General features: G+C 42.1%; 1 protein-coding gene across 1 annotated transcript; it reads left to right on the top strand.

Moving 5' to 3' along the window:
- Positions 1-5,475: 5,475 nt before the first annotated feature.
- On the top strand, positions 5,476-9,128 carry LOC147451417 (uncharacterized). Its single transcript, XM_086520325.1, has 4 exons — positions 5,476-6,145; positions 7,053-7,460; positions 7,596-7,788; positions 8,520-9,128. Exons 1-4 carry the CDS (start codon positions 5,683-5,685, stop codon positions 8,662-8,664), a joined length of 1,209 nt encoding a protein of 402 aa, XP_086376451.1. The 5' UTR covers positions 5,476-5,682; the 3' UTR covers positions 8,665-9,128.
- The last annotated feature ends 2,238 nt before the right edge of the window (positions 9,129-11,366 follow it).

The raw sequence follows: 11,366 nt of genomic DNA, 5'->3' as shown, positions 1-11,366 counted from the left end.
CATGTCAGTACACATGACTTGTAGATAACGGACAAGAACAAAGAACTCCTTGTAGATAATGGTATGGGGGACTGCTTGCATATAATCTGTTAATGTTGTTTCTCTTCTGCACCAAGAGACGAAGCATGTGTGTGTGAAACTGTGACGATGTGATGCCATTTGTTGGTACAATTTCATTCAGCTAAGCACCCGAGAAGGGGGAATGATGCAGGCTTAATGGATTGCAGAGGAGTCGTCATCACCAAAGCCAACATTGTTCTTTTTTTTTGGAAGGAGGAGCAAAACACACACATGTGCGTGCATGCGCACACACACACACAAATACACAATGGTACTATATGTATTTTGAGTACAATTTATTTGTTTTTTCCCCCACACACACACTCCCCCCTCCCCCCCCCGCCCCTTCCCCCCACATTGATCTGATAGGACACTTTTTACTGCTTAATAACATGCCATATAATGGAACCCGGCCCTTGAAAAATCAAACATGTAAGCTTCTTCTAGAGAGTCGAGCGTGAGTAATCCCCTGTTCTCATTACACTGAGAAGGCGGCCTCTTCTTCTCTCTGGCTATGGATCTCCCCTCGCGAGGGTATCTGCGTGCCGCTTGATGATTTCACACAATGGAGGGCGGGTTGGCTCACTCATTACTCAAGCTCAGAACACGTGTAGTTCAGCCTATTTAAACAAGGTGAGGGTGCACCTTGCCCCTCACTTAGCCTTTGATTTGTTTTGTAGCGTGTTGTTACTGCCTGCTTCACGGATTGAGCTATGGAGCTCGCTACTCAAACTTCTCAGGTGCTTTCTCTGGCCTTTACTTGGCTTACTGCCGGTTCTATTTAAAAATCTAAGCAATTAGTAGTACCCTGCCATTTCGTTGATTAGCATGATTAGGAATGGGGTCGTCAGAAGCTTTGTGGGGTTTGTTTTTTTATGCTTGCAGACGTGACTGGTTTTTTTGACAATTGCTACACCAGGGCTCTTGTACACTATACTTATTGCTCTTGAACATTAATGGTATGATGGTACTTAGCATGGGATTGGTTGCTAAAAGTAGTTGATATCCACTGTTGGATTACAGTCGAGGGGTTTCTGCCTACTAGTTTTGTGGAATGAGACTGCGTGCAACACAGGCATCTCTCTACTATGTATTTTTTAGGCTTTTTTCAAGCCGTTGCAGGTCTTTTCGACTACTATCTAAACTGGTTTCTTGGCTTTAAAGTGGTTTGCTCGATTAAAAGAGGTTATTCTTTTCCTTTGTAGCATTCAAATCGTTGGGTACCTTGTGTTACTATGCGGGAAAAGATTGACATCATGCACATTTGACAGCATGGCTGGGCATAACCCTCCGTTTTTTTAGAGGGGATGCTAATGGTTGGTGTAATAAGATCATAGTTCTGCTCTTTCTGAAGGTAAGTATATGGCAGTTACTTTGGGCTTGGCATATGGAAAGAAGCCGAACTATGGCTCTTTATATGATGTGCCTCGTTTAAAAAGATGGATTCTTACTACTATTCTAGCCGCTGGTAATATTGTATTGCATGATATCTACCGCCTTTTTGTTACTTGGAAAAACTTGTCATATGGAGGTAATGCTAAATTGTTGCATTTTTCGGACCTATGTACTGGGTTATGTTGCTTTCATGGGTCGGAACATGTTACATGACTTACTTTGAACGACCTGATTAGTATGGCATTTACATTCACAATCTTTTTTATTTTGGACGAGCTAGGCCTCTACCTTTTGGCTAGCCATTAGTGGATGACTAATTTGATTAAAATTACATTGGACTTCATTACATCATCAGTTCTATAATTAGAAGGAAGTTTCTTTGCTTTAATTACCAATAGAACCTCACTATTATAACTTTTTTTTAAAAAACTCATGTTGTTTGGATTCTTAGGGGATTATACCGCTCTGATTAGAAGGTGGAATCTGCCACTTAGATTGGAAGTAATAATTAAGACTATAAACATAAAAGTTTCACTAATGACCTAGCTTGTTTAAAGTAAAAAAATTCTTCAAGATGCACATGGATAACAATTGGTATGGTCCATTAATACCTATAAAACACATCCAAAGCTAACTGAATTGTTGTCTTGTTTGGATGGATGCAGGTAAGAACTCTATCTTATCTTGGAAGGTTTCTTTACTTTGGCAAGCTACCCTACTTTGGATGGAACACTCACTGATGACTTGGGAAGTTCTTTTACTTTCTGCATACTGAAAGGGGATCTCTTTCCTACAAACATTGTACTAAAATAATTCTAATACTGAGTTGTTTTTGTACATATCTAGTCCTTGATTCCATGGCCAGCTATCTTTTGAATGTAAAAGTTCAATTATGTCTTATTAATTAAGATTTAATAGCTACACACACACACACACACACACACGAGGTGGCCAATACATGCTCTAGCTCTGTGGCAAGTAAGCTACGTAGTGGAGCATCACGCTCACATGAAGTTAAGGTTGGCCCTAGGACCTCCTCCTCTCTCTCTCTCTCTCTCTCTCTCTCTCTCTCTCTCTCTCTCTCTCTCTCTCTCTCTCTTCTCCTTCTCGCACAACAATCAACACACACACACATAGCAGCACCTAAAACAATCAAAAGATGTTGCAACTCTCTCTCTCTCTCTCTCTCTCTCTCTCTCTCTCTCTCTCTCTCTCTCTCTCTCCGCAATGCATGAGAGGTGGAGACTAGAGGCACGCCATCACCAACCAGTCTGACACGATTTTGGGGTGTCTCATGGTGATCCTGATGCTTAGTATACCTTACCAATCATGGGTAAAATTTTCATCATTGCCTTTACTAGCCCCCCCCCCCCCCCCCCCCCCCCCCCCCCCCCCCCCCCCCTCTCTAATGACCGATTACTACCTCATTCAATCAATGACTTTTTTTTTCTCATAAATTCATTTTCGTGTAAACATTCGGTACCTAAGACAAGATCTTCTAATTTACTCCATTGTCACCATTCCCAAACATCATGTCTCTATAATAAGTGTCCCACTATGCACAAAGTAGCCAATAAAAAATTATGCATTTTTTCAAAACATAACCTTGCCTTTTTCATTAGCAAAAAGGGGAGGCATCACTAGGGCCTCACCCCCCCTTAGGGGCAGGCCAACCTCATGACTAAGGAACATGGGGTCTTTAATGAAGACCCCGTCATGGGATCGACGGCGGGTGTGGCACGCACGAATCTCGAGGGAGATGGACGTCCAACAAAAAACGTAGGTCAACGTCCGCCCGATGATTCAAACTCGGCACCTTGGCCATGGCAGCTTGGTGAGCTAACCACACATGCGCGTGCATTTCGGTGTCAACAAGGCGAAAAATAAACTATATAAGCTAAACTTCTATGGGGAAAAGTAAACTCGGACCATGCTTGGAAATTGCAGGGCACCCTCGCCCATCCTAGGGAAGGAAAACGTTCATGGTTGCCCGTCCCATAGGAAGGATGATCGTGTGCTTCAATCTTCCCGATGCATGGCTAAAAAATTTCCACCCTTCCATCTTAACACAATCAAGATTGTGATTTAGATTGTCGAAACAAAACAAATATACGCTCAAGCATCATATTATGTTGCGGATGCTCCCATCAACATGTATACGTTAGTCATCTTAGCTATGCACAAACTTCATTCACATTATTTATGAGTTATGGCTCATGAGCCAATGACAAATCTGGGAAATGCCTTTTTTTGGCATATTTGTCCAAACTCCAGAGTTTACATGATACATTGGTACACATTCATGCATGCATAAACCCATACATACACCTACAACCATACCGTCAACAAATAAATATGCATACAAATTTATTTATGCAAACCACGTCCCAAAAGCCATTTTCCAAAATAGTGACTAAAACATTGAGTCCATGGAAATCTAGATAGACAGGAGCTGTAGAGAGGAACAATTTTAAAGCCAAAAATTTGCAAGAAAAGTAGACTTATACAAAGTAAAAAACTAGCAGACATAGTCGTGAAGACCCACCTCATTCTCAAAGCCTGCTATTGAGACAAACAAAAGAACTTTCTTGTGTTGTTGGCACCAATTAAGTTGCCAAATGTACATGTAAACACACCTGAAACGATCACTATTATATCAAGGGACGGTGGACACTTAAAGAGGAACAAATATATCTATATTTTTTAAAGTGTTGACAAGTTAGCTTTTATTCCACCAACACCATGCATCAGGCCGGGCACCCGGGACGATCCTTTGCCTTGAGATACCTCTTTGCTAGTTATAAAGCTCTCCAACACCACCTTCCATACAAAGTGCACCATGATTGTTACATAATCAACTACCAAATTTGAATGAGATAGAATAACATCAAGCCTTAAACATATGCAAAATTAAGAATTATTATAGCTTATTAAGGAGTCTTTTTATCTTCTACACAAAGGATAAACAAAACACAAATTGATGTTCTCCACTCCATCTACTCACGGTGGCCATTTATGTACTCAGTAGCACATCGGTCCCATCCCTACACAAGAATGTATCACTAGACCTCTCATGATTCATCATCAAGAACCTTCCATATAAGGAAAACAAACGCAATGTACAAGACCACAAAGAAAAATCAGATCAGATGATCACCTGAGTCACTTTTGGGTCCCAAGATCCAGCTTCAAAGTTGTGAGTTCTGGGTTGCTACTCTAATTCCTGAGAGGGAAAGCCAACGATATAGATGACACCTGGAAACGCAAGCACCAATAAACCAGGTTGAGGACTCAGGAGCCAAGAATCATGACTCGAGAGCGATCAAACCATGGATCAAGAAAAAATGCAAGTGCAATGGGAAAAACGTAGGCAACTATTGTTCAGGGCAATGGGCAAGTGTCTCTTCTCAATTTTCAAACAGATGGGGTCAACCCTCACGACTCACAATTCATTGCTTGTGGGTTCTCTTTGAATTTCCAAGGACTCGCGATTATGGGTTCAAAACCTCCATGTGCAAGCTTTAAAATTAGAAGAATCCACAATTATGGGTTCAAAACCTCCATGCTCCAACCTTAAAAATAAAGTTTTCATTTGCTTTCTACCTTGTAGATTCCACGTAAGAAAGGTTAAGACCATGCAAGAGATATTATAATTTTCATCATTAATCCTTGAAGGGCTTTTACATAGGTTGCCCTTCCCAAGAAAGAGTTTGTAGAAGAGAGCCCTTCCCATAGGAATGGCTAGTTGATGAACGTGGCCATCATGGGGAAGGTCTACAAAAATTTTGCCAGGCATGTGCAGGGCCAAAGATGAAGGAAGGGCGGGAAGGGTTGCAATTTTCAGCACTAACTCGGACACGTCCGTTTAAAATCGGACGGCCGAGCTTACCTCTGCTTTTGTGCGTGTAGCTGCTCGCCGTGGATCCCATAACGGGGTCTTCATTTAAGACCCCGTGTTACTTAGTCTTGAGGGCAGGCCAATCACCCCTTTGGGAAGGCCAAAAAATGTTGTGCTTCCTCTTCCCCTTTGGGAGATTAGGGGCATAGGGCATAGGTTTCTTTGGTTAATCTATTTGCCCTTCGTGCGCTTGCCCTTCGTGCGCCGGCCATTTGATCAAGCGTCATGCCTGATTTGTAGAGCGACGCGCTAGTCTCGCCCATCGATTCCTGCGGGCACAGTTCTGTGTGTTTTCATTACGTAGAAGCAGGGCATGTCTATGCAGAGGAATGGGCAGGCGAGGGTTTCTCTGCTGCTTCTCTCGCTCTCCGCCCCCTAAACACCCTCGTCCTTCCACACAAATATGTGCCGCCCATGCTGCCTCTGCAATTGAGAGTAATGGCAGTAAGCACTTTCCTCCGAATCAGGGCAATGTTGAGGTCCTTCAGCAACAGCAGCAAATACAGAGGGAAGTTGAGCAGATTGAGGAGAAGCTGGGAAACCTGAAAGGCGACTTGGCTAGAGAGATGGGCTATCTGCTGGCAACGCGCCTCGTTCATGAAGTGTCGGCAGTATTCGATCCCAATGTGGAGAAGATGTCACTGCGCAAGCACCCCAATCCATGGGGCTGGCTTCAACGAAACGTCGATTTCAAGCGTGCCATTGCTGAGCAAGGCAACACTATTCCTGAGGACATGAAATCTGTTGAGGCCATCTCATTCCAGGCAGCCCACATCATGGCACACTCCAACAGTTCGGTCTCTCCTCTGCCTTTGGCCTTGCATAGACGGTTATTCTCTTCATCAGCTCAGTATCAAAATTCATATGTATGTTTATTCTGTACCCATTGAGGTAATAGGGTGCATAAACATACCTTACACTTTTTCTGATGCAGAGTGTGCTCTCATGTACATGCACATGAACTTTGCATATTATCGACAAGTTGTGGTTTGTGATTAAATACCTGGGACTGGCTACTTGAATGGATGATGGATTGATATTACTGGAATAACTTTCGATGGGTATGCTCTCATTGTGGAATGGCTTGGGTTTGAGGCGGTGGTGCTGTATAACTTTCTGTCGGAATGAATCAGTGGACAATGGAATGTGCATACCGCTTCTTTATTGTTATTATGCTTCACAACAGCCTGCAATAATGCATGGAGTTGGCATATTGAATAAAATTGGACGAAATAATCTGTATATTCTCGCTTTGATACGAGTGTGTGTATCCGCCTTGGGGATGGCTGTGAGAGCCAGAGCAAACAGATGTCCTAGACTACTAGGATAGGGATATGGACCCTTCGCCACAGCTGTGGCAGATTGAGATCTTCGGCTGAATACTGGCTGAGGGTTGAAGCGGGTCTGCATTATATATTATTGGTCAGTGCCCTTAGTCTCACCTCACCCACCACCCATTTATTTTGTCCTGCGTCTGCAGATCTTCCTTGGATGGGCTTAGACATGTGTTTCTGTTATGTATGCATGCATAATCATTGCCAAGTGGGCACATTTGCTTACATTTCACCATAGAATGCCTTGCGATGTGGCTTGCTTGTTGACTATGTCGTGCTACTGTCCGGCATGCGCAGCACTTGAACGACGCATACCAAATATATGCATTTATGAGAAAGCAGCACGTAATTTTTGTAAAATGCAGGAAAATTCATCAAATGCTACCCGGAGGTGCTGTACATGGAGCTAAAGAACTACAAAGACAAGGGTTACATGGAGGCTTTAAGTTTGAGGGATGCGGATTTGCATAGTTTCTTGGATCTATCCAACTTCTTTGCGACAGCATTTATAGCAAGGCCGAGGCTGTTACAGCTAACAACATTCATGCTGCAGAGAGTGAGAGATGAGCTGGCCATATACTGGCACACATGGGAGAAGCTTCCCTTCAGTTGGGATGAACGATGGCATGAGGCGGAGACGTGGTTTCAGGCTGCAGTCGACTGCTTCAAGGAGCACAACAGCGGTGGCCAAGGCCCCATGCTGCCTGAGACGATCATCGAGCTTGCTTGTGAGTTTGACTTTATCGAGGAGACCACCCGCAAGATCTATGGAGGTGCTACTTGTGTGTTGATCTCAGTGTCTCTATGTGCCATGAAACTAGCAATTACCGCAGAAAGCTTGACCTCTTCCTCCATAAACAAAGTGTTTTGATGGAAAATTTGTTCCCAACTTTGCCTTCATGATGTAGTGAACCGAGTGAAGGAAGTGGGCTCTTTTGAACAAATTTTGCATGAGTATGAGCAAATGAAAGAATCAGGTTTGCTGACCCTCGAGGTTCAGAAGCAAAATCCACTTTGCTACGCATTCTTGGAGTACTCTCCAAAGATCAAGAATAGATACATGGCATTGGTCGAGGTAAAGCATGAGATGGAGGAGGACAGGTAATGTAGTCTCCATTTTTTTGGTGCTTTTGGCTTGAAATTTTTTCAATGAGCCATTGCTTTGTTACATGTGCACGTGAATGCGTAGCTGCATGTTTATTTGCAGGATTGAATTGGGGGAACATCACTAAATGTTAAGATGTGTGGACATTCTTTTTCTCTCTCTTCCTCTCGCTTTCACTATATCCTGCAAGCGAGGACGATTGCTTTGATTCTAGAGGGCTGTACATGATAGGTTTTAATGTTAGGGTTTTTGCGTCGAGGTCATGGACGCAACTAATCATTGTGTCTGTTTGGCTAATAGACTCTCTCTCTCTCTCTCTCTCTCTCTCTCTCTCTCTCTAGAAAGGTGGTCCATGCCAATCTCTTTGTCAAAGCAAGAAGCTCTCTATGCTGTGTGCATATATTCTCTTTTTGAATTCTCTCTCCTCTCTTTAGAGGCCCTAAACCTTAAACATTAAATCCTATACCTTGAAACTTTGAACTCTAAAACCCTAAATTCCTTAACCCTAAAAAGTAAACTTCTTTGTCTTTGCTTAAGCATTGTCATTCTTGCAGCACGCATTAAATAACATGTACAATTTAAGCCACTATTTTAAGTCAATCGTTGTTTTGGAGTACGTCATGGTCTTTTTTCCACAATCATTTCTATCAACTTCATTCGCTCTAGAATTACATCTGTTATCTTCAAGCTTCAAGAACTTTCAAACAACTGTCTTCTTCTTATGCAGAAGGATTTTGTCGATGAAGTCAACAATGAAATCACCGTCAAGCTTAACGCACCCAAACTATCAGGCTTCTGGCCAATTTGGTAGCTCAAGATTGAAACCAGGAAACTCTCCAAGGTCTAGGAGTGAGCGTCGGAGTTCAAGCTAAAGGCTGTGGTTCGTGCAAAGCATTCAAGTAGGTGTTGGGTTCAAGAAGCGGCCTGCCACAGTTTGCTATGCAGTTTGCTCAACCCCAACACAATGCAACCTGCCCCCTTCACTCTGTTAACATTGGTCACTTGGCCTTCTTTGCATGGGAATGTAAAAGAAGAAGCTGATCAGCCTGCAACCAGCTAGCCAAGCACCTAAAAGCTACATATTACAGTAGCTTCTCCAATGAGCTGAAGCTGGCACTATGTATATCATGAAGCTTCCGGAACAAGCACCGACTGTCACACATGCATCAAAAGCTCGTTCTGTTGGCATGGTGGCATCGATTTTCCTCACATGAGACTTGTCGTCTCCGTGCGTTAGTACTCCAAAGCAGGTATGGAAGCAAAGCTTTCACTCTTTTGCATAGCACCTTTCCTTAATTTGTTTATGTTACTTTGAATGTGAGTATGGTTCTTTGTATAGTTTTCTCTAGAAGTGAGATTATTTAGTGTTTGAAACATCGAGAGTGGACATTGACTCCACCACCTTGATGGACAAGCTTTTATCTGCGTCTCTGAGGCATATTATACAAAGCATTGGAAATCTTTGTGAAAGAAGAGTCGTATAATATAATTGTGTTCTCTCTCAAACAAGGTGAATCCTCACATAGGAATTTTAAAACAAAATTTAAAGGAAGTCACATGTGCCCTTAATTGAAGGGATCCTCTCACTAACCAACCAAAGGCACAATAAAAATCGTACGCCTTTCTGATTCTCCTCTACGCCATGTTTTAACATGCCAATTTAAAGCTAGTTGGATTGCTTTAATTGCTACAAAAGTGTTGGTTGTGGTAACTGATGAGATTCCAAGCTTAAAACTTTTTAGTGAGGCCGTTGTACATAGGGTGTGTGCGTGTGTTTCAAAGTTCTTGTACTCTCAAAGAAAAAAACTTTTTGCTATCACAATACAGAGAAAATCTAGTGTGTGAATGAACATGACCCATATACAACTACTTCGTGAATGTTAAATAAAACATGTATCTTTTCTAGAAGAAAGCTCTCTTGAAGGTGTCACTTAGACCGATATACAAGCACTTCATGAATGTTTAATAAAACATGTGTATTTTCTAGAAGAAAGTTCTCTTGAAGGTGTCCCTTAAAGGCCTTAAAGTTCCATTTATTATTCTTTTTTTCACGAGGTTCTACCACCTAGAATAAGACATGGCCAAGGTTAATTCTCAAGTCATACAGAAAGAAATTGTTTTTCAAGTCATACAGAAAAGTTGTTATTTTCAAGAAGCCACACATGACTCGTGTTAAATTTTTGAGAACTTCAGATAGTTTGTCATTGTAATACGATAATATAGGCTTCTTTTCATGTATATCCATTGGTCAACAAGAATAATATCTTCCTTTCAAGTCTTAATTAAGCTATGTACTTTGGCTATTGTCAAATCCATTGCAATCAATCTCTTTGATGTGTGTTCTGGTATATGGTAATTATTTCTACCAAAAGAATAAGGCAAAGTCGGATTAATAAAAGAAGATGGTTTTCCTATTTGCAACACTCTGCAAAATAGATATGCATTAAATGTGTTTTCAAATTGTTTTTTATTGGATGTTATAGGAAGCTTTGTATTTACAATGACATTGTATTTAGCGCTATGAAAGATGATGTCCATGTGTTTGGATATTAGGAGCAGGAGGAGTGAAACTCAAGGCACAATTTAAAGAGACGGTTTGATTCAAGCTATATCAATATCTCTGATTAGTATGGTACCATGAATAAGAACTCAATGGGTAGAGATTTGTGGGCACATATGAATTTTGAAAGCCAAGTAGAATCAGGAAACTGGTTATTAAACTTTGCAAGGGCATGTTTTTGCTTAGGTAATTAGTCCAAGCTAAAGTACTCATGATCATAGTTTTTGTTATAGAGCTAGAGATATCTTTTCTACATACAAGGTAGTCTTGATACAAACAATGTGAGAATCCATACTTGCTAATCATACCTATACTACTACTCTGCCACTACTCGCTTTATTCATTACTTTACAAGATGCCTCGGAATCCCACCATTCTCCCCTTCCAAATGTACCTTGGCCATCCTTGCTACCATTCAAAAATGTTGGATTCAGATTCGATATGTACACCTCCCATTTAGAGGTGACTCTCTCAACCACTCCAACTATCGCATCGAGTTGTACGTAGGTGTAGTCCTTAGCACTAAAAAAAATAGTCCTCGCACAGCTCATTTCCAAGGTGCACCCCTGCTACTCCATGTGTCCCCCTTGGGCGAGGGCAGCCCTGTGGGGGGCGTTAAGCCTCAGCGTCGCCCCTCTCTCACAAAGCCCATGCACTGTTCTCTCTCACAAAACCCATGCGCTGCTCTGCTTAATCTGGAGACCTGCGGCTACAGAGATACACAATAGCTAGGCGGGTACAACAGAGCAGATACACAGTAGCCACCGCGATCGACATCGTCCGGAGCCCTGCGTTTTCTTCATCTCCTCGTCGTGCAGCCCCAACAGCTCACCCCTCCAATCCGCTCGGCGTTGGCCGCTTCTCGCCTCCAAATTTTTTTTTTCCGTAGCGAGCATCAACCTGGATTCGCGTCTTCTTTTCTTTTTTAAAGATCGTATCACCTACTCATGTTTTTGTAGTATGATTTTTCGTGTTGATTGCATGTGTGTTTCTTGGTGGCAATTGTGGAGTTTT

This window comes from Adiantum capillus-veneris, chromosome 9 (assembly GCF_014529385.1).
Source record: "Adiantum capillus-veneris isolate H3 chromosome 9, ASM1452938v2, whole genome shotgun sequence".
In the NCBI taxonomy this organism is placed as follows: Eukaryota; Viridiplantae; Streptophyta; class Polypodiopsida; order Polypodiales; family Pteridaceae; genus Adiantum; species Adiantum capillus-veneris.
Note: the sequence above shows the minus strand (reverse complement) of the source record. Positions and strands in the feature narration are given on the sequence as shown.